The sequence below is a fragment of the Epinephelus moara genome, chromosome 1 (genome assembly GCF_006386435.1).
Source record: "Epinephelus moara isolate mb chromosome 1, YSFRI_EMoa_1.0, whole genome shotgun sequence".
NCBI lineage: Eukaryota > Metazoa > Chordata > Actinopteri > Perciformes > Serranidae > Epinephelus > Epinephelus moara.
Genome location: NC_065506.1, coordinates 40,119,177 through 40,143,626, shown reverse-complemented (window position 1 = coordinate 40,143,626; position 24,450 = coordinate 40,119,177). Strand labels below are relative to the sequence as shown.

Below are 24,450 nucleotides of genomic sequence, written 5' to 3'. Positions count from 1 at the left end.
GGGTGAGACATGGATGGATAACAGGGACGAAAGGAAGGTTGAAAAAACAGGCAGCAGAGGGAAGGAGGTTTAAGAGGAAGAGGGAAAACGAGGAAGAGGCCGGTCGGTGAGTGAATGGGACAAATGGAGGAAGGAGGATAAAAAAATGTCATTGAGAGAGAAGAAAAAGATGTAGAACAAGATGGCTGCCTGTGAAAGACTGAGTCAAGCAGCAGCCATGTTGAGTGTACCTGTGCTAGATCTATCGTCAGTGGGGTCTACTTTGGCGGAGTCAGTGGTGTAGGGGCCCTGCTCAGCCAGGTTAGTGTCGGCAGAGCTATCCAGGCTGCCGTGACTCACAGCGTCCAGGTCACTGCCATCTGCCCAAAGACAACAAGGCATTAAAAGAAGCTGGCCGCCACTTCTGCTCCACAACTCCTCTTCTTTTTATGCTTTCAATATGTTTTTGTGTTGATAAGCAGGTGACAATAACTGTCCCATCGAGTCTACGGTGTTTTTAACAGCAGGAAGAAACAGTATTTTGATGCTGTCTTACTTGTCTTATTTGATTTAAATCCAGTTGAACCAGCACAAACACTAAGAATGATCAACAACATGAGAAAGAATGTATAAAGGCTGAAAAAAATACTATACTTAATGCATAAAGAGATGTGAGATGTGACTAATGATAATGAATAAATTCCTTCCACTAGGATAAAACAGCAGTTGTAACACTTTCATTTACGAGTCCCATAGTTTCCTAACACTTTACTAGAGAGGAACTGATGTGCAACTATAAATACTTAGGACAATTAAGATGTAAATTGGTACTAATTACATGGAAAACAAAGACTGACTAAAGTGTTAGACTCCAATTCCAATTAACTCCTAGCATTAACTAGAGTTTTTTCGTCAGTGCACAGCATGAGTCGAACAAGTGACTAAATTTCCCTCTGTAAGTGCCAAATTACATAATTACTTCCAGGAAACCTCTTGGAAATTAAAAGAAAATAACAGGACACATTACAATAATAACTGGCCTGTAGTTTAACCTCTTATGTCACCGTGAGAACATATTATGTATGATGTGTAGGATGGGAGTGGAGTGGGAGCGTGGCTTGTGTCTCTTATTAGTGTGTAAAGATGAGCGTATTTTACAGGAACCTTTGTCTCTTTCAAACTGAGGAGCATTTTAGAACACAATGCTTACAACTGGTCACAGGGAGTATTTTTAAGAAGCAGGGATTAGCAGGGACTGGGATTAGCATGCACTGGGTGTGCAGGTGTTCACTTGCATGCAGGGGAGTTAAATCACACATGTTGAGGTAGTTGTGTTTTATAGTTTTACCTGTTCAACTCTGCCAGACATTAATTACAGCTGATGAATTGGATTATTAAACACGATGGATAGTTTGACGTCCTTGTCTGAGCTTGAGATAGCTGGATGTGACTGTGACATTGTAGAAGGACTCAGAGTTGTTACCTCCGCCAGGCAAAAGCCTGGAGGGGATCATGCATTCGATCGTGTGTGCGTACCTGTGTGCATGCATCTATCTGAATATCCACAGCTAATCTGTACACGACTGGACGCACCAGCCTCATATTTTTTTCCCAATGTCAGTGTGGGTTTTCTCCGGGTACTCCAGCTTCCTCCCACAGTCCAAAGACATGCAGGTTAATTGGTGACTCTAAATTGTCCGTAGGTGTGAATGTGAGTGTGAATGGTTGTCTGTCTCTATGTGTCAGCCCTGTGATAGTCTGGTGACCTGTCCAGGGTGTACCCTGCCTCTCGCCCAATGTCAGCTGGGATAGGCTCCAGCCCTCCCACGACCCCCAACACGATAAGCGGTTACAGAAAATGAATGAATGAACTATTTTATTGGTTGCTCTGTTTTATACCATCATTGACTGCTGACTCCTTAATTCTCTTGACTGGCCTGTTTGAGAACTTTTGTCTAGGGACAATATTTGTGGCGGTCATGTTAGTGTTGTTGGATTCTTTTTCACTTTAGGACTGACATTTAGGAATTGTTTGAGGTTAGTTTCTTGTCTAGTCTGGCAACACATTGATAATGTATCCTGCATAATGTCTCCCCTTTTTACATGTCAGTCTTGGCCGTGCCGAGTACAGCCATGCCACGACTATTTGTGTTTCCATTATCAGTTTAGACGCACTGTGCCACGCCAAGCCGTGCTAGACATGGACCTTCTCAGGAGTAGGTCCATAAGCCGGGCTGCCTGCCCTCAAGCGGGTAGCGGTGACGTCACACTGACTGCAGCCAAACCCCGATAACCCCTGTTTTCCCCTCACAGTCTGCCCTGCACTCCATGTGTCTCACCAACATGCCTGCAGACACACCTGGCAGAGATCTGCACTCTACTGAGCGCACTTTTCTAGTTTAACATGTTAAAATTCTTCACTTTGATCTATAAGTCATCTTTGTGTATATTGTTGAATGTTGAATGATAAATTATCATTAGGGACTCGTCTAAGTGATTTTTGATGTCTCCGATCACTTTGTACCAAATGTGCCGGTATGTAATTTGAGATCCTTTGGCCAGAGGTCTTTTTTCCAGGCCCCGAAAGGGGCCAAAGCATTTTTAGTCAGGGCCCCGAGGCTCTGGAACAATTTGCCCAAGGAAATCAGGTCAGCTGAGTCAGTGATCTCTTTTAAGTCTCTTCATAAAACATACTCTATCCTGATTTTACATGAGTTTTAATTTTCTTTTTACTGTCTTTTGTACTGTTGCAGGTCTGTGCATCAGATTCTCTTCATGATTAACTGAGACGTTCCGTTTCTCAGACATGCAGAATGTTACTGATCACAGTTACCTGACAGAGGGCTCTGGGTGAGGGGAGCATGTCGTCGCAGCGCCCGTTTGAACTGTGCCACGCCCAGAACGACATTTCTCAGCTTCATCCACAGGAAGTATCCTCCTCTGGTGCTAGAGGGCCACGTGCTTTCCAACACCGCCTGGACACCAGCAGGAGAGACACAGAGGAGAAGGAAAAATATCAGAAGGAGGGAGAAGATCAGGGTGACTGAAGGGAATAAAAGGCTGCTGCGAAATTACTTTTTAAAGCGATCACATTTTCTCGAAGCAGTGAGGCAAGTCGTTCATTTTTAATTCAAATAATGGAAATTATGGAAGGTTTTTTTTTTGTTCCACCACCTTCCACCATGAAATGTTCTTATATTCATCTGTTAAATAAATCACTGAACATGAAGCGTCTGAACACAGTGAGAGTATAGTGTGAAGTGCAGCTCCAGCTTCATTCATTCATTTTCAACAAAACATTTTGTGCTGACAGTTTCAGTTCACTCACAATCACTGGGTGAACTAAAACTGACCCAACGTCTGCTCCGTATAAACTCATCTTGCATGAATTTTTCATCAAAGGCTTTAACTGCAGCAGTGTTCGTTCCACAGTCACTCTCAACGTCAGGAAGGGAAAAGGAAAGGCACTGCTGCTGTTGGTGGCCAAGTCACGTTCAACAGTCTCTGTCTGCTCTTAAAATACACTTCAGAACCCCCCTGAGAAAAAACACGATTGGTATGCCACTGACTGGTCTTATTATGCTGGCTGCTCCTGTGTGAAGGCCTTCAGGATTTGGGCTAGGTGAAATGAGGCTGTTACCAGCGATGTTAAGACAACTGAAGCATAACAATATGGCCACAGGCACACTAACTGTATGATGTGATGTAGGATGGTATAAAAAACAGACACCACCCAAGAATAATTGCCACCTCTTTCATATCTGATCATTGGATATGAAGCTACAGCCAAGAGATGGTCAGCTTGTGAAAATAACTACCAGGGCTTCAACACTAGAAACATGTGGGCTGGACTGAGATCCAACACTGACGACAAAACGGGTGTTAGCAGTGCTGAGGTAATGTCTGCATCTCTCCCAGATTACCTGGACATGTTCTATGCAAAGTATGAAAACAACTCCCCGGACACCTGCCCACTGGTAATATCCTGTGTGCAGGTCTTTTAAAGGGATTAACCCACGCAAGGCACCTGGACCTGATGGCATCTCTGCTGAGCTCTCAAGGTGTGTGCAGACCAGCTGGCAGATGCTTTTTACAGGCATTTTCTACCAATCGCTGCTCCACTGTTTGCTGTCCACTGTCTCTGTCCCCCAAAAGACCACCTAAGACCCCCCAGAGCTCACATATTACAGTAGTTTTTCATTTCCAATCATAAACAAACCTCTATTAAGTGATTACAAGACTGGTTGATGGGTAATATTTATCAAAAGGCTGGCTCTTATTAGCTACCTGTTGTGGAGAACATTTATTTACACAGATATGTGCATAAAGGGTTTGTGTGGTTTCTCATCCAAATAATAGTGCTGTTTTTGTGGAGTCTAACCCACCAAGGCCAAAACAAAGTGTACTGTAGATAAAAAGAGGTAGTTGTTCAAAGTTTCCTGCTGTGGTGTGAAACCCTGACCAAGTCTATCTTGACTTAATGATGTCGATACTTCTTGGTTTGTTATTGTTGTTTCTCCACAGGATTGAACTCTCTGGTTTTTCCACTGTTGTTAGTCTGAAAAGTACCGTCTAAAGAAATAAATGGGTATGAAAAAATGTGAAATAAATTGTGTGTAAAAATGCTTGATGCTCCCAGACTGGATTACACCTCAACAACATCCCAGAAACCCAATGACTGGTGGAAAACTTAAACTATGTTTTGTTTTTCTTGCGCTGCATATAATAATCTGATACCTGGCTGGTGTTTTCAGCAACTTTGTGTTATCTTGTAAATCTATGTCTCCTGATGACCTTCAATGTTGAGTGAATGTCATTTTTTAATTTATTTTTTTCTCTTATTATTACCACTATCTCTCCTGAGCTCAGAAAAGACTGTAGAAATTGACTTGAATTGAATCATGCTATTACACAGTGCCTCGCCTCAGGTGCCGTTCTGCAGAGAACAGGTATATATATATATTAAATGGAAAATGACAGAAACACAGGTCACTACAGCGAAGAGTGATGACTCTGGCATGGAGAACTTTTTATAGGGAGGCATCAAGGTTATCTTAGCTCCAATTTCCTACATAGGTTTTATGTTCTTTTCAGTTTCAGGAAGAATTTCGTTTTCTGGAGCAACTAAACATTTCTGATTTCTCAATTTTGTTCTTACTTATTGCAGTTTTACTTTAGAAACCTGAGTTAAAGCTAACAACAAACCATGTAGATTTTATAAATAGGTAAGCGCTTATGCATACACAGACACCTCTTCCCTCCTCCTTCACATTGTTGGACTAAAGGGGGAAAAAAACGATGTTGTCCGAGGCAGCAGCTGCACTGGATACTGCTCGTGTCAGTGGAGGAATCAGCCACCTTGTCCCTCAAGCCTTCTATTTCCAAGATAAAATAAGATCCTCCAAGGCTTCAAAACACAACAGAGCAACCTTTATTGCCGCCTTGTCTCCTGACAGCCTGGTCCCACATCAGCCAATTTACTTTTTTTGCTCCCTGGGTTGCCAGATCAAGGACAGGTTGGGATGATAACAGAGTCACGATTCATCCTGACACCTGGGGACGATTGCACACGACGGCGTACAACCTCGAGGGGGACACCACAAATGGCACCAATGTTTCTTTTTATCTGCGAGCCGAGCGTCTGCAGAGGCATCACTGTGATAAAGTACTGACCAGGGAGGAATTAATTTTAGTGATGGAACAACTGAGCACAACGTTGTAATAATTTGGATGCAATTATTTATGTGGCTATTGTTAATCATGAAAAAACAATCGACATGTGGGCTGCAATCAGTCTGATTTATTATACATCATATAGTGTTCTGAGGTAGTTTTATCCATCCGAGGCATGGCTTTACCTTTTGAAAAACTGCATTTCATCAGCGTCTTTAAAACTCATTTTACTTGACAAAGTTATTTCATGTAATTTATAATAACATTCCAATACTCATATTTTTCTGCACTCAAATATCAACTTCCTCAAACTTTTATTTATGTCTTTAATCACATCTGATATACAGTGACGTACCCTCTGATGTACTCCACAGTAAGTTTATCATACTTTCTCATATAGTAGCCTGTCACTATGATGCAAATTTGTACAGTAGCCAATTCTCCTGACTTTAATTGTATTTTATTGCTCTGACTAAGCCTGCGTCTTCATCCATTATAGCTGATGGAAAAGGGAGTATCCCATCAGACAGTCTTCCCAGAGATTTGTTTGACGTTCGGCTGTCATGGGTGTGTTCACACATTAGTCAAACTTGCAGCATGATCAGCAGAATATTCTTAACACACCCACATAAGGAACACCACACCCAGGGTGACAGTATAGCACTTGGGAGTCCCAGTGCTAATATATTTATATTAGTGTCTGTGTGAGACACTGCACTGGGAAGGTATTGCTGAGCTGCACCCTTTATCCACCTTTAAATCCAAGGCCACTGTCTTTGTAAATAAGCCTCACTGGCAGATTTACCTCACACCACTTTATTAATCATATATGACATGATTTCTGGCTTCATTAAGGTCAACAGGGGCGTGTTCTGTACCTTGTTGTAGTAGCCGTAAGTGATGGCATTGGGGTGGACTCCAGCTTTCTTCATCTCAAAGAGGACTCTGACCGCCAGGACAGGTTGGCCATACTGCCCACACAGCTGCATCAGAACCCGGTAGCAGACCTGTACAGAAGTTACACATGTGTGATTGTTTAGGCAGAAAGACAACAAGCCCCAGGAACAGACGTTGGTGTGAGACAAGAAGCTAAATTCAGACATTGCTTTCATTGTCAAATATAGCAAAAATCCATGGGAATGGTCAATGTACCTCGTCAGGGGGCTGTAATTTCTTTGCCTGCATCTTCCTGAGGACGTCGTACGCAGTGCGCAGAGCCCGCACCTTGGAGTGGCACACCTTCACATATGCTGGCAGACAAATAAACCACAGGCCGTAGCAGTGACGGAGCAGGCACTTAGACCAGAGCTGCGGGATAGACGAGTACTTCTTGGCTATCTTCTGGGCTGATTTGATCTCCTGAGATTGAAAAGAAAAACAAGTTCTCTTCACAAATTAGGCTCATAGACATGTTGGATTTCTAGTTAGAGATAATGTGTGTGTACAAGTTAAATAACAGACATCCATCCCATCACTCTTGACACAGCGAATCATATCAATTTTCTTTCCATTATTACAAAGAAATAAAACTTCCATTTCCTTAGCTATATGATATCTAATCTTAAAAAGCTTTGGGCAGATACCATACAGTTTTTTGCAGTAAATGTGTTATTTTTGCCTATTGTATTTTAATATTTCTGCAGACTGGGGTCCCTGAAGCATCTTGGAGTTTGATAAATTGGATATGACTGAATAGCTGAGACTCTTGCGGATTCAATCAGCCCAATTTTATTCATATGTGATGATGTTAGTCCCAATAGTAGCCATTTCATTGTAGTGAGAACATTTTTGAAACTCGAACTCACTGTAAAGAAATGGCCTATTGTGACCTCTAGGATAATGACAGCCTCATGAAACTTCACAATCATAAACTAGAGCCCTTAAGCATTCAGGGGATGGATAGATTTCATAGGTATATCGACAATATGGGGGTTTCTCAGCAGTTTCCAGAACAGAGGTGCTCGCCATTCAATCCCCAAAAAAGGCAGCTCTTACAGAAAGCTACAAATGTCATAAGATGTTGAAGATTTCTGACACCAAATCAAAGCATGGATTTTTATCAATCCTGGAGTGGTCAAAAAACAGTTAATATTTGCACCTAATCTGTGTAACAAATGGTATCAACCCAAATATTTCTGCAACAATTCGCAATGGCCATCAAATACCTACATCATAATGTTCTCAGCCATTAAACAGTCTAAAACTTTTAAACACAATGCTCATAACATATTTATGAGTAGACAATTTGACACACAGTGCTGAGCTACATCTCAAATGAATCTTCAGGTTCCCAGCTTTCAGATGATGTATACCACTTCCACGTGGCATATACAGTTCACCTGTTATCTCCCCCTAAAGACCCTGTCCCCCCCCAAAAAAGACAAGAATGGGTGAATGGTGGGTCTTTAAGGGTTAAGGCACTTTTGTATGTAAGCTGAATTGTAAAATTGACTCTCTTGGCTCTTCTTTATTTTGAGAGTCATTTTTCTTGATCTCTTGTGCAAGTTTGCAGTTTAGAAAACTAACGTACTGTTGCTCTCATCTCAGGTAACTCTGGAGAAGAGCATCAGCTCAGTACCTCGATCAATAAATCATTGTGTGGCAAAAGTGAGTTACTGCTATGCTGACCTGCTTGGTGCGTCTGAACATGGGGGCAGGGCTGGTGGGACAGCTGTGCCTGGCAGTGAGGCGAGAGGAGGGGGTCCGCAGGCCCTCCACAGGGTCAAAGAGGTCAAGACTCAACACTGGGAAACCATCGTACCTGTCGGAGAACATGCACAGACACGTTAGTTACAGCAGGCACACAGTGTTTCTCTCAGCTCTGATTGTCTGCAAAGACAAAGCACATTTTGCCATTATCTAACATGAAATGATTCTTTCCAAGGTTACGGGGTCCCTAGAAAACAGTTTGCCTGAAATTATCTACAAAGAGAGCTGATAATAAATTCTAGAAAGCTGTTGGTCATTATGGATTATTAGGGGAGCTTAATTTAAGTGGTTCTGAAAATCTTTCAGCATAAATTATTTAGTGGGGAAAATGGGTGCAGAATACAAATAGCACATATTCAGATGCGCACAGTCCAGCAGCAGCGTTCAGTCTTTGGTCCCAGTGAGGGAGCTGGACTCCTGCTGGTCCTCAATCAGCTAATGAATTAACCAACTTTCAACTCATTGTATTATTCAGATTCTTCAGTTTCCCTCCTGCTGTGAGGCGTCACTTATGTATTCAGTCAGTCTTGTGGAGGAAGATGGCACTTCACATCAAAGAAGGGCATCTTTCCCATTTACAAATAACATTTAACTTCAAAAGCTTAAGCAGCTGCCTGTTGAGTGACTAAAACACAGACTTTGTTCATGAGTCATGCTACTGGTCAGTCTAATAATAATATGTGTTGCTGTTGTTGCTGTCAGTGTTAAAATATGTTTTACTTAAGCAAAAGTAGCATTACTACTGGGTAGAAATACTCCGTTACAGGTGTCCATTACTAGTCTTACATAAAGGAATAATTCACCTGCAAAATGCCCATTTGTTTATCAATACACACCACCTGTTACTCATTGCATGTGAAGCTGACTTTGTGCATGCCTCCATGGTTAATGAAGAATCCAAACATTCTTAATAAAGTGAAGTTATAGGCAATTAAAACGTTTAAAAACAGTAAAACTACATTAAAACATCTGTTTACAAACTTTCACACAACTCGTGAAGTGTAATCCAAGTCTCAATCATCAAGTCGTATGCTCAGTACTTCCCAAAACATGCATTTAAGGGTGGGCTTCTCATAGACAGAAGTGTTTTATTTCGCAACCTTTTAGGAAAAATGCATGTGTCTGGGAAGTACTGAGCATATAACTGGATAAATGAGACGTGGATTATACTGCAGAGGTTGTGTGTGAAAGGTTGTAAACAGATGTTTTGATGTAGTTCTGCTGAATTTAAACACGGTCCTCGTTTACTTGTATTCATCAAGAATGCTCACTTTTTTTGGATTCTTCATTCACTGTGAAGAGATGCAATAAAAACAAAGTTTTCTTCACGAATTCGATGTAACACAGGATGAGTAACTGATATAAAAATGGTCATTTTGCTAGTAAATATTCTCTTAAGCTAAAATACAAAAGTACCAGCATTAAAATATACTTGTTACAGTATGAAGAGCACTCATCATGCAGTCCCAATTCAGAAAATTATGTGTTATATTACTGATTTTATTTTTTAATTTATGTATTAAAGCATTCATTAATAAATAATGTATCTGGTGGAAAATGTAACCTTGGTTGGTTGTATTTTGAACTACTTATCTGAATCTGCAAAGTAACTAAAGGCGTCAAATAAATGTAGTGGAGTAAAAAGTACAGTGTTTGTATAAAGTAGCATAAAATGGAAACACTCAAGTAAAGTACAAATATCTCAACATTGTACTTAAGTACTGTATTGAGTGAATGTACTTTGTTATACTGCACCACTGAAAAAATGTTTTCATTATTGCATTTGAGAGAAAATATCAGTTTCATAAGTGGAGTTATTACCTGTAGCAGAGTGGATGTTCCTCCCCCTCAGGCAGAGGAGGCAGCTCTGGTGGTGTGATAAAGACTGTGTGCTCACTGCGCTGAGATTCATCAATCTCTATCAGCCTGGTCTCCTCCAGCCTGTCACTGTCCACCTGCAGCACAGAACGCACAAACATGAACAGAGACGCTTGGGTGGTGGTACCATGACCCTTAATCTATCACAGCTGATAGACAGGGGGAGTGACTCCAACACAGATCTTGACATTATGCCCTGCAATAAATATTTCTGTGTTTACATAAGTGGGCTTTGACACTGACACCGGCGGATTCACCTTTGAAAAGCTTTCTTTTATTTCTGAGGCATAATTTCAAAGCAGCTTTGTAGCCATCACCCTGATAGCAGGATTCCTACAGTATGAGTGTCTGGAAGAGCTGAGGAAGGATGACAGCAGGTGACCTAGATTTCCCGAGTGAGCACGCTTCCCTTTTTCTATCTTTTTTTCTCATTTTTAATACTCACTCTACCTCTCTGCAGTCCACCTCTGTTACACCACACACACACACACACACACACAAAGCTGAAGCTAGCCTGTGCTATTCAGTCCTCCATTGTCCTCCATTTGTCTGCTACAGTGCAATATTTTGTAGGATACTAAGTGAAATTATACCTAATCTCTATAAACTGATATCGACATTTAAACGCAGAATCCGTAGGTGAAAGGACAAGATTTTGGTATCGAAAGTGTTTTGGTTTCTGTTTGTAGTCCAAGTAGTATTGACCAATTACGTCTGAGCAGCACGTACTGTAAACAGTTTGTGTGGAGATGCCAAATGCATTGGCTACAATGCATTCTCGAAATCCATCAGCTATCATCTGACTACAATTTAGCATTATATTTGCTTGTTTTTTTACCGTAGCATTATCTGCATCTATAACCAGATATTGTTTATAAAAGATAAGCCGAAATGACCAGCACACGGAAGAGGAAGTCTTGGCCCTGATATCCGCTGCCTACACTAGAACCCTAGAAATATTGGCCGTTGCTCTAAGAGGCTTATTGTTGCCACACTGCAAGACTGAATTACACCAATAACATAGTATATTAGAGTTTAATATACAGATTGTGCAATAACATGCTCATATTATCCATCACTGTAAAGTAAAGAATTTGAGCAGGTAGTATACATAGATCTGTATACATGTGTGGTACATAAAACCACCTACTATATGTTTATAAACTAACGTTACATTACTCATGCAATATTAATTACAGCTTTTATTACAGTCCTGTGCATTCCTGTATTATTTGTACCATTATTCAGAGCAGATACAGTGACAGTTTGACCTGTATGAACTATGTGAAGGTATACTGAGAGCTACAAGAAAGTGGAGTGAAATTCTTTGTATGCATTAACATACTTGACCAATAAAGCTTTGCCAGTAGTTACAATACAAGCCTGTTCTCAAGACAGTTACTTAAAAGGGTAGTCCAATGATTTAGTATTGCACTTCCATAAAGCTGGGGGACTTCTAAGAGATTGATAAAGGGAAAAAAAGCAAATGGTCAAAACTGATGATGAGGACGCTGAGATATTGTTTAAAACTGGATCCTGCGCTTCCTTTAATGAATCGTAATAGATGTGTTCTCGTTGTTCATTGTTTTCCGAACCCAAAGATTTCATTTCAGTAGTTTCCTTAGACTTAACAACTCTTCCAGAGCCATGAAAGACGTTATTCAACTGTCCTCACAGGCTGAGCAACACTCCTCATGACTAGTAAAGTAAGTAAATGTAGAATCAGTCCCCCTTTAAGGATTAACAGATTCAAAGTCCTGCTGTGGTTTGTGTGTGAGAAAATACTTTGACTCACTGACATTAGTCATTCAAAGTGCAGACTATTCAGAAACTGTAAAAATCTTAACAGTGCAGAGAGGATTTATTCAGTTTATACAGATGGATCAATAGGTCGCTTGTCCAGTCAGAGTGTGTCGACTCTATAAATCTAAATCTGCACCCTGGGGGAGTAGCGACACTGTGTGAGCAGCAAGTTTATTCTACTGCAGATATCTGCTGTAGCACAGTAAAAAAATAATTCATCACTGATATATATACTGTACTTCCACTTCACTACATCTCAACATTAAAGAAACATAAATATCAATGCTTCACTAATTAAAATCCATCCATCCATTTTCATCCGCTTATCCAGGGCCAGGTCGTCAGGGCAAGAAGGTCAAGCAAAGCACCCCAGACGTCCCTCTCTCTTTAGCAATACTTTCCAGTTCCTCCTGAGGGACCCCAAGGCAGTCCCAAGCAAGGTGAGATATGTAGTCCCTCCTCCCACCAGTGGGACGTAGCCGGAGCACCTCTAACGGGAGGCGCCTTGGAGGCATCCTGATCAGATGCCCCTTGTGATGTGCAGGAGCAGCGGCTCTACTCTGAGCTCCCTCTGGATGTCTGAGTTCCTTACCCTATCTCTAAGGCTGAGCCCAGCCACCCCACGGAGGAAACTCATTTCGGCCACTTGCATCAGCAATCTCGTTCTTTCGGTCACTACCCAGAGTTCATGACCATAGGTGAGGGTTGGGACGTAGATGGACCAGTAAATCGAAATCCAGTAACATGGTTGATTTTGAAACGGGTCATTCTGCATTATGAGTACTTTTACTTTTGGTACTCTAAGTAAATTTTTCATGCTAATACTTTTTACTTGTAAGTTTTTCCACACTTAAGTATTGCTACTTTTATTTAAGCGATAGATCTGAGTACTTCTTCCACTGTCAATATAAAGCCATTCTACAGTAGTAAAGGATCTACTGAAAAGGGCTCTTGTATGACTTAAGTCCCTGGTAGTCAGTCTTGTGTGTTTGATACACTGCAGGTACGAACCTGCAATCAATTCAGCAGGAGTATTAAATTACTGTAAAGCTGAGTCTCAACCAGCATGACTCCAGCCATAACCCCTCATCCAGAAGATAACAGGTTATGGCTGCTCAATTGTGAGAAAAGGGGTTTGATTTCATAACAAATGTGCCAGAAAAAAACCCCCATCTATGTAGCAAAGTGAAATGCAGTAAGAGCAATGGCCGCCACTGATCATCACTGACATTTGGAGTTACTGCACATATTTTACTGCGGCCATGTTGGCAGAGCTGACAAATGAGACTTCCAGTTTTCAGAGTGAATCTTAAAGCAGGAGGTTCGAGCTTTATGGTGGATATAAAAAATTAAGGGTCACGGAGGGAAGCATCATAAATTGAGAAGTGCTTAATGCCAGGCTTTGGAGCTACAAGCAGTGATTTTATTCATGACGGATGGAAGGGAAGTGAAGCACTTGCTGAAAGTTGATAATTCAGTCTTGTTAGTCTGATGATGATTAAAGTTTGATAATGACCTCAGTCAAAGCTGTAAAGTGTGGGAGTTGTATCAAGTGTCTCTTCTTTGGTGCAGTCTCAAGCCTTTTAGGCTTAGATGAAAACTTTCATTATTTCTCTTGTGTGTAATACCGCACATCAAAGGTTAATATAAAGTTCTGTGAGATTTCTCTGAGAAAAGATTAAACCACAATACTAAAAATGAAAAAGCTTCAATATCCAGGGTCAGAGAAGAACCAATACTCTTTTGCACTAGAAAGAACTAGCTGAGATGATTCATGCAGCTGATCAGGGTGTACCGTGGATGTCTCCCCATGGAGATATTCTAAATAGAGACCCACAATACATCGTTCAGACTAAATATTTCATATTAACAGAAAACCAGCCGAAGTGCCAGAGGACATGGCTGGGAAAAGGACATCTGATCATATAAGTGGCAGAAAACAGATGGATGTGTGTAACAGTATTTAACCAAAATGATGCCATTGCTGGTCAATTATTGCTAATAAAGATGTTGGTTTGATCCAGAAAATCATCTTAAGAACTTTAACTGTCGGAAAAACACTGTTTTTAGGATTTGAAAACTGATTTCTCAGTCAATCTAGTTCATTTTATTGTGTAATCTTAAATGTAATCCTACCATCCTATAATTTACTTTAGGTTGAAGTGATTTTTACTGATGATCATGCAGGTATTTATAGTGATGATTTGTTAGTACAATGCCACCTACTCATCTGGATTACTGCCTAAGTTTGGGTACCGAATCTGTACTTTTAAGAGTGCTGACCAAATTACGTCAGTACTACTGAGTACAGATTAACCTTAAGTCAATTCGTGCCAAATTTCGTTGACTAAAGCCTCATTTCCACCGAGCTGTATGGTATGGTACAGATCAACACACTTTTTTTTCCGTTTCCACTGTGAAAAGTTGTGGATGGTACCAATGGAACCGTTCCGTACTGTCCCCATTTTTGGTCCCCCCTCTGTTGGGGTACCTAGCACACAGATCTGGTACTAAAAGGTGGAGCTGTGAACACTGCACAGCTGAATACAGTCTGTTGATTGGTCAATAGAGGATGGTCACTCTGCTCAGGGCTGAGTTGTGGCTGGTTTTGTAACCACTGTTAATACCATGGAGAGTTTTACATTTAAATCATAACTATAACATGAAGGATGTTTTGCTGCCTCTTGCAGCAGCTGTACTCTGAGAAAAAATAATTAAATCCAGTGGGCTGATTGCAGGCGACTTTTGTCGACTTTTGGATTGTTAACCTGTAATGTTACTCAATGCATGAGTTGATGACGTGAATCCATCAACACACCTTAAAAATTCCATATGACAACATTACTTTAGTTTTTATATGACACACACTTTTAGTAATGAGTTGATCTTCAAATGTTTAAAAATAAATACTATTTTCTGCCAGGTTATGTGAACTGCACATATCCTAATCCTCACTCGGAGGAAAAAAAGCGTGGTGGAGCGTCGTTCCTGTGGGCTATGGCAACACTAAACCCCCAAGCTTGCCTGAGAAGGACTAAATGCACACCCCTGGGTCTAGCTCCCATGTCTGAAGGGTTACTTTTGGTTTCAAAGGTACTGTACTAAAAGAGTTTGGGGCTTAAAAGTGCACCTTGGCGAGAACCCAAGGTTCAGATAGGAGGAAGAAGTACCACCAGAACTATTGCTGCTTTTCTATTTTATTTGAGAAATAGCCTTGTACCACTGCTGTTTGTGATTGTGTTTTAAATTATATGCTTATTTCACATATTTGTCAGCTGTGTTGAAACAGAGGACGAGAGAGACCAGCAGATACACACACACACACATAAAATCAAGCAGACAGTCAGAGATGTTCTATGTGTGATTAGAAAAGAGCAGAGGAGCAGAATTGCTTTTTAGTCTACTACATTACCCCTGGAGCTTGTTCAAAAATGACATTTTTGTTATTAGCCTACGGAAGGAGTAAGGTACCGGAAAAAGGTACCGTTGGGTACCAGTACCCAGTTCCAGGTATAGGCATTGATCCTGTTCAAATATGAATGGTACCCAACCCTATCACTGTCTCTTTACTTTAGTCTTGGACTTAATTGTGTTATCCTCATAGTCGTGTCATTTGATGTCTTTCTTTTTCTAATGTCAAAAACCTTATCTAAATAATCCCCATGTAGACATGAGAACTAAGAGTTCTGCAGCAACCCCCCCTTACTAAATTAAATAATGTGATTTCTAACTGTGACTATAAACGCAAGGCAATTTTTGTTTTTTTAATGTGAGACAAACAACACTGTTGCTCCGCAGAGACTGGAGACAGCTGTGATGATGAAGAGGCAATCTGTCAGACAGGCAGGTCTGCTCTCAGTTCAGTCATCAGAAAAGAGAAACACAGACAGGTGGGACGACAACGTCTTGTTTATGTCTCTCAAAGAACATTCAGTTCATCTGGATCAGACAGGGAGCTTTCCAAGAGGCTGAGTGCACAAAAAAGAGAGACACCCAGTGTCTGCAGAGTGACTGTAGATCAGCTTGTGAAGGTGAATACAGAAACAACTGTGATTTCATCTATGCCATCCACACTGCTCCATTACATATTCAACCTAAACCATCTGGTGAATGCAAGCTTTAGGAATAGTTCACAAAATTAACCTACAAACACTTCTAATGCTCCAGAAAGTCACTGACTACGTTTGCATGCATACAATATTCAAGTTTTTTTTTTTTTTTTTTTGAAAGATATTTTTTTGGGCATTTTTTGCCTTTAATGGACAGGACAGTTAAGTGTGAAAGGGGGAGAGAGAGAGAGAGGGGATGACATGCAGCAAAGGGCCACAGGCTGGACTTGAACCTGGGCCGCTGTGGCAACAGCCTTGTACATGGGGCGCCTGCTCTACCACTAAGCCACCGACGCCCCAATATTCAAGTTTTTTCCAATATTCCTGTGTGCTGCAAACTGAAGTAAAAACCCCAAGTGAAAAGTACATTCCAAATGTGCTGTATACATGTCTAAAGAAAATTCCTAAAACCCGAAAAATACTGTCATATTTCACATGTCTTAATCAGATAATGCTATATTTGCAAAAAGGCCTAATTCAAAATAATCCAAATGGAGGATGGCCCTGGTACATATTTACCGTAGAGACATGATAGTGGCATCAATCTTGTCTCTAACTCTTGGCCAGAAAGAGAAAAGCACATTTGTTAAAATGTCAAACGACTTTAAACGCACACTCGCTGACTCTGATATGGCATCAAATAGTGATCCTAAATACAGGTAGGTATACCTGTAATGGGTATGTTAAATGAATTACTGACTGGCCCTTTAAATTTCCATTTTGTTTTAAGGAATCCCACAAGTGTTTACATCCAATTTGCCCTTTGTTGTTTGTATTTCTGCAGCTTTAATTGATGTGAGTGTATTTCATTTGTATGATTAGTCTGACTTTTTTCTTTTTCCCCTGCTGGATTCTATTTGTTTTGTTGCTGCAATGAGCTACTTTCCCTCAGGGATCAATACGTTTTAACCTTATCTTTCTGTACGTGACTGGTGTGTGTGTGTGTGTGTGTGTGTGTGTGTGTGTGTGTGTGTGTGTGTGTGTGTGTGTNGTGTGTGTGTGTGTGTGTGTGTGTGTGTGTGTGTGTGTGTGTGTGTGTGTGTGTGTGTTTGTGTGTAGTCGAGTGTGTCGGTGTGTGGGCTGAGTGGTGCGGTGTGAGAGAGGATAATATAATCCAGCCACAGTCCAGAAAGACAGTTGGAGGATTTAATCGTCCATGGAGGACCGATGAGACCTGGGGCCCCACCACAAGCCTGAGAACACGGGGAGGGGAGGCTGTAGATGCTGGCCTCTGGAGTCACTTCCACTATGTCTCAATTACAGCCAGAACACACACACATACACACACATACACAAGTAATCCAAGGACGGCCAAGTCTATTTCAGAGTCTGTTACAAATGTCACCTGTAAGAACCAGTGACCCAGAGACATGACTGGAGAACCGAGCGACTGCGTGGACTTTAAGACTGCAAACGCACAAAATTTAACCTTCAGCATTCACACACAGTCTGATAGAGGAACAACTACCTTGTGAAAACATGGGGTCGCACGTTACGCAAAATGCTCCCAGTGGAGCAAAAAAGACCCACTGACAGCCTCTCCAGGGCTCTTCGTATTGGCACACTGACTGATATGATCCCGGGGGATGTAAAAAAAAAAAAAAAAACTAACTTCAAGCTCCGTTAGCCCTTCAGGATTCACTGAAGCGTTAAAAGCATTCACTCTCTCGAGTCATGAAAAATTTAGGGCCGAATCATTGTAGAAAACTCTGCACATGGATTTTCAATGAAACTACTTTTGCTATCTCGGGCCAAACTGCTGCTGCAGCAAATTTGATGTACACAGTGAATAATCAAATATTCATTAAAAATGGAAGAATCTGGGAAGGTGATGGAGTTTGGATCATTAGGAACAATTTTAATTACACACTGATGAAAAATCACATGAAAGCTCACACTAAAGCTGCAGGGGGAGGTTGTCTTAAGGCATGCTACTAGTTTCTTAGGGTCTAGGAAACCTATTTTGATGTTGAGTCATTCTGTTGTTTACTGGGACCATGCACCATGCACAAATTGCCCTGTCTGAAAACAAAATGTACCAAGGACAGGCAAGAATAGAAAACCAAATGACAATAGACTTACCTTGCCTCCTTTGTCTGCACTCCGCTCTGAATTGTAGAGCTGCTCGCAAACAGAGGCAGAATTGGAAAGAGAAAGAAAAACTCAAGAAATTGGAAAAGGAAAGGCTTTCAGATGAAGTAACACAGCAGAGTGAAAACTAATAGTGCAATAACTGGAGCACACAGAGGGCTGGCGAGTAAAACAAAACCACTTGAGTGACTGAGATAAAGGTGAGATTAACAGAAACAGCTAGAGAGGAAAAGGAGAAGGTTTTTTGTAAGAAACTTAATTCCACTGCATAAAATAAACACATAAATTTACTATCAATGATTTATATGATTAAAAACAACACCTACTTTGTCCACACAGTCGTCAAAGAAGGCCAAACTGGCGTCTTTGTCACTGACGAAGGAGCATTCCTCGATAAAGCGGATGAACATCTGAGTTTTGGTCATCAGCGAATAGAACTTCTGGTGTGAGCGGTCGCGGCTCTTCAAAAATCCTGAGGACATAAATGTTTAGATTAACTTTTGCAAATTAATCTTCCTTCACTGAAACTTACTTTCTTGACTAACCTGAGGAATGATTTCGCAGGTTATTCAGAATAGAGCAGCGGGTTTATTTACACAGCTCAACTCATTTCATAAGAGGTAAGCATCCAGAAAAGCAATTTATGTGATTTTGTGGTTAAGAAATCCATTATCCCAAAGAAGGCTAAATATAAACATCCATTTGTCTTGGTTTGGATGATGCAAGCCAACACGCTGTTATTAGTCTAATGGCCAATTTGGTATGTACAACATCATGTTGAATGGCTTCCTTAATAGATACTGAAAGCAACTTAAGTGACTAATAAGTCGCTGCTGCTGTTGCGAGATTGAAAGCAGGATGGATGACCACTGGCTCACAGCGCAGAGGTGGAAGCCAAACACTGACGTGCAGAGCTGCCGGAAAACACTTCCTGAAGCTGATAAATATTTTAATCCTGACACTGGCCGCTAGCAGCCTGGACCATCAATTGATTCTGACCAAACTCCTCTCAGTGGCTTCAATATAGAGCATCTTTATTCTAAGTACAGCCTTCCTGGAGAGTCTTAAAACACTTCTGAAGTCCTAAGTAGTGATTTAATGATTAGGTGATTAATCACTGAATCAAGTACGTTTTTCCTACAGTTGCTGGTTTAAGTGTTTCAAATATAAAGAGTTTGTTGCTCTTCTTTTTTTCATATCATTGTAAGTTGAATACACTTAGCCTCTGGTGGAGTTATTATGTGGAGCAAATTGTAGAACAAAGAAAATATGGAATAACAAAAACACTGAAACCTCCACACATCGACCCAAATAGACCAAATGCATCTTTTAATAAAACAGTGACACTGACTGCAATGAAGCAACCGACTGAGGATCTGAGTCATGATTTATGAGTGATGTAAAAGGTTTAAAAAACAAAGCAGAGTACTTAAGAGTGCTGAAAACACAAACAAATTATTTCCATCTCACCTCAAGGTCCATTAAGTGTGTGTTCTGGAGCTTTTGATCATATGACATGATCTTCATCTGTGGAGGGAGTTTGCCCAGCTCCAGAGCAGCTACTAAATGGGTCTTGAGGTGAAACTGTTTTGTGAACTTGCTTTCCCAAGCTCAAGACTGAACTTTGATACTCAACTTTTTAGCCAATATGGACAAGAAATCCTCAATGTCAACATCTACAACTCAATGACAACATTTAAAGGAACAGTTCACCAGTGCTATTTTCCAATCTCGATTTTTTTGGTGTGAGTTGCAGAGTGTTGGAGATAACAGTCATAGAAATGTCTGCCTTTTCTTGAATATAAAGGAACTAGATGGCACTCAGCTTGTGATGGTTAAAGCGCCAAAAAAATCCATCCGAAAAAGCAGCAACGTTGCTTCCCAGTAGTCATGGCTCAAGATAATCCACAGTCTTTGTTGTGCGTAGTTTCATGTAGGAACTACTTTCGTTATTGTATCACTGAACAGAAGGAAGCGTACATCTACTCATGGATACTCATGGATGAGAGGCACAGCGTGACACCACGAAATGTAACATTAGCTCGCTCCATGGTGCTAGGTATGCTAGCAGTGGAAAGTCTTAGGGCTGCGGTGAAACTGCGCCTACTAAGGGCAACAAAAAAGTTTATCTTGGGTGTGTTGGTAGACTGGAAAATCAAGAGAAGTTGGCAGAAGAAATACCCACACACCTCAGTTGAATTGGTATGCAGGTTTTTCTTCTGCCATCCATGCTAGCAGTAGATGCACACTTCCTTCTGCACAGTGATACAGGTGGTGGGTAGAGTTCGGTAGAAAGAAAATCTGGACCAGATCAAAACAGGTCCTATGGGGTTATGTGACCATAACAAATACACACTAGAAGGATGAAGCAAATTTGTAAAGCAAAATGCAGACCCAATCTAAAGAGACAGATGCTGGACTGAAAGCACTGTGATTTTTAGGGGGCAGCAGGGAAATTAACACATTTTATAATTTTTTGTTGTTATGGATATTTGATATAAAAACGGTCAGGAGTTCACACACATGATGCACGAGCTGTTACATCTTTCCTCAGGTCATTATGTAATGTACTTCAGCCATTCCTGTTTGCTATATCGTATAACTCACACTGGACACGACCTTGGCTTCAGTTATCCTCCAGCAGAGCCGCCGTGATTTCACCCTAACTCACTTCAGCTGTGATGTCAACCAGCTTTCACGGGCTTCCATCCAGAGGCCACACTCAGGTCTCTGGAGCATTCAGCAGCTGCGCCGCTAACTGACTAACCTTCAGCCTGCAAACAGCCTTGAACCTCTAACCCCAGCATCTTTGTCAAACCCCAGCCTTTCTAGCCAAACAGTTTCTGTGTGTGTGTTTACTCAGAGGTGGGGATGGACACTTATCAAAGCTCATGTATTAAACAACGCCATCTGTTTTTGAGGCTGGCCAGCTGTAGAGAGGAAGGTGCTACAGATGACGCAGTATTTATATATTCATAGTCTCATTAGCGCTAATCATGCAGTGTAACTGTATACCTGTGACTTCACAGTTTTGGCTGAAGACTGACAAAAAGTGAAGCAAATGTTTTTGGATGACGGACTCTGATCTGACCATACTGATTTTTCCTGTTTAAAATCGCCTGGTGGTCAATGTGCTCAAACATCCATACTGGTTCTCAATAACTGCCCTCAGTGCGACTGCTTTTCCACCCTTTGCTGTTTTATTAGATGACAGATAAAAATAAAATAAAAATAAAATAATCTTAAAAATCAAGATCCAATTATTGTCTTTTTAAATTAATTTTAAGACTAAATAAAACGAACCCTTTTAGATCACATCCCCAGGATAAAGTGCACCAATTTAACAAAGATGCCAAGAAAATCAAAATTTTCCTATTCTTACATGTTTTCTTCCTGTACAACAAAATGACATGTGTTTACTTAAGCTAGTACCAACCAATTTCAACCAATAATATCATGATATCCAGCTGTCAATCACCCTGCAACTTTTAGCTGCACAGAGCTAGAGATTGAATTAGCTGGCTGGCAACAGCACGCTACGTGGGTATGTCTTTGTTTCCCCACAATACCATAATTACTGACCCTTTGGATTCAATTTATTCGTTATACTATTCCAGATGATGTGCAAGGCATTTACAGTAGACAGCTTCAGCAACTAACATTACACAGAGCATATGATGGACTTTGTCTCTCTCCCTGACATATATCAGCACCCCGTTGGCATTACACCATCGTAGCCTTGCTGTTATGATACCCCACTTTTCAACAAACAAATTCCTCCCGATGTTATATCCCATCTGCCATGTCATTCAGAAATACGTCACAATACTTAAGCTAAATACTCACAAAATGTCATTTTATCTGGACTTCACCAATCTGTTCATCAAAGAGACACCGGTCAAAACACGCCAAAACTCCTTCTGATTATATTCTGTTTAAATGGCTGTATACAAAAGTTTCTATGAGCCTCTAAATTATGGTGGGTGACCTCTAAAATCTGCAGTAATCATGGGCTTTTTACTGTTTGTACACTAGAAAGCACAGTAAACCCATAATTCTACCAAGGGCTCAATCAGCTCCATCTTTCTTCAGAGTTCGTGGTGGACTCGCTGGTCTTGCACGAGACAGAGCACGTCGTACAGATTACTGGTATTACAACAGCAAAGCTTAAACCATCTGTGATCAGTAAACACTTTGGTGGGAATCGTCATTCAGATGCAATTTTTTTTCCCAGAGAAAAAAAAATGGCTCAGAGTGAACTTGTTTTGATTTGTGTGTGAGGAGTTCAGGAGGAGGTTGCTTTGGAAAAGGACAGCTGGGTTCATCCGTTCACTCTGTTTCCTCTGCACTGCACGAGGATAAAAAGCTTAAGGGTTGTGGCTGCAAGTCGTCAGAGGGACATTATTCCAGTTACCTTGCAAGTCAAAAAGCGAGCTGGCGTCTGTGGCTTTCTCAGAGGGTGCCTGAGTGATGGGTCGTAAGAAGGAGCGGTAGCCTTTTAAAATGGCTGCCATAAAGCGCAGGAAGGCTTCCTGGATCTCCAGCTCCAGTGTGTGGAGGCTCTTCCCACAGCTCAGCTCTGACGAATCACTCATGCTCAGCTCCAGCAGTCCATCGGGCCGCTGATGACCTGAAGACAGGGGGGAAAAAACATCAGCAGCTGTTGCTACATACTGCATTAGAATCTCTACATGTCAACAACATACAGGCTGAAAGGTTGAATCATCCCTTCTGCTGATGAAAATGTTGAATTTTGTGCATTTTGATGAAGTCGTTATGATCAAAGTATATGTACTGAAAGGTCTTACGGCCGGGCACTGCTTTAAGTAAGTATTCGTATTTCAAATGAGGATTAAGCTTTCGTTATTAGGATAAATAAACTGAAGTTGACATCCAAGTGCATGAGACTTAAGTGTCTCCACGAAAACCTCTGGCAGGCATATCAATATTCAGCACTTCTGGCAGAAACTGGGTAGATTTTCAACTTCACTGAATCAGAAAATTCATTTATTCAATTTCTGCAGCTCAATAAGGAGCAGTTTTCATGGTCTCTCAGCGAGCATGCTCCAAGAATAGCAGAGAAAGTTGACAACAATACAATGAGCACAAAGACGGGGCAGACGGGTAATTAGGAAATTATACTACGATGAGATTATTGCTGATTTTCAATTAGTGGAATGAGGAGCAAAACAGTGCAGATTGAATGGAGAGCAAATTGTTAAGACAACAGAATCCAAAGAACTAAAGATGATGAATAAAGCTTCACACACTCTGTGATTTTATATTATTTTTGACTTCACCAAAGGTTAGATTTATAGTCTAAGAAGTTGTAATACCCTGTATGGGTTCCAACAAATTACGTGTTAGTTTGAATTTGTTTGAACTCGACACTTTAAAAAAGTGACAGCCAAACCACCTTTTATTAAATTGAACACAGAATACAAAAGCAGGGTTTGTGCATACAGGGTCAAGTCAAATTCAAGGACTTTTAACCCAAGCATTCCTTTTAATTTTCAAGCATGAAATTATTTTCTCCACAACCATCAATCCCACTTTTATGAAGCAAAAAATAAATAAATTCCTTCTAAATGTGCATCATATTAGTCTGGAGGTTTGAACTTATGTCTTCTAAAGAGTCAGTGATTAACACTGGACTTTCAGCTCTGTCTGAGAAATCTCTGCTGAGCTAAGACTGTTCACTTACAGCACAGTCACACTCAGACAACCAAGCCTTCTACCTGCCTGTCAAACAGTAATTAAACTATAAACCTTCTTAAGACAATCTGGATGTGAGTGGAGTCTACGAGGATCAACAGATGTGTAGTCCAGTGGCTGCTTACTCTGCTGTGGTTCAGCAGCTAACAAGTGAAGCTAGCTGCTAACAACCACCGCTGCAACCAACAAACTCCATGTAACTCCATGCTTGTCCATTCAACAGCTCCACCTTCCAAAGCTGGACACACGGCTGCTTATTTACTGCTGAATTACAGCTCAAAACAAATGGATGACACACCTTCAGTGTGAGTTATGGAGGTTAGCGAGCCGACTATTTACTGGCGTTTACCAACCCAGTGGAGCTCTGAGCTCTTACTGCTCATACAGCGTTAGAAAATAATTGCAAGCACAGTCATTTTCTGCTTCGTTCAAAACCCTTTTCTAATGCCTTTCATAAAATAATTTATGAGTCAATATAGTCCAAAAAAAAAAA

The 24,450-nt window shown here is 40.9% G+C and overlaps 1 protein-coding gene across 5 annotated transcripts in view; it reads right to left on the bottom strand.

The window, feature by feature from the left end:
* The window catches only part of LOC126396521 (C-myc promoter-binding protein-like), a 95,186-nt gene that overhangs the window by 21,701 nt on the left and 49,035 nt on the right, over positions 1 to 24,450 (bottom strand). For 2 of the 5 annotated variants that reach the window (XM_050054691.1, XM_050054699.1), the window contains exons 12-20: positions 22,657 to 22,872; positions 18,569 to 18,714; positions 18,234 to 18,272; positions 10,183 to 10,316; positions 8,281 to 8,413; positions 6,805 to 7,011; positions 6,531 to 6,659; positions 2,813 to 2,954; positions 231 to 359 (exon numbers count right to left, since the gene is read on the bottom strand). In XM_050054691.1, the coding sequence (XP_049910648.1) occupies positions 231 to 359; positions 2,813 to 2,954; positions 6,531 to 6,659; positions 6,805 to 7,011; positions 8,281 to 8,413; positions 10,183 to 10,316; positions 18,234 to 18,272; positions 18,569 to 18,714; positions 22,657 to 22,872 (1,275 nt within the window). The remainder of the gene's footprint in view (positions 1 to 230; positions 360 to 2,812; positions 2,955 to 6,530; positions 6,660 to 6,804; positions 7,012 to 8,280; positions 8,414 to 10,182; positions 10,317 to 18,233; positions 18,273 to 18,568; positions 18,715 to 22,656; positions 22,873 to 24,450) is intronic. The other 3 variants (XM_050054714.1, XM_050054706.1, XM_050054722.1) reach the window with 3 other exon arrangements.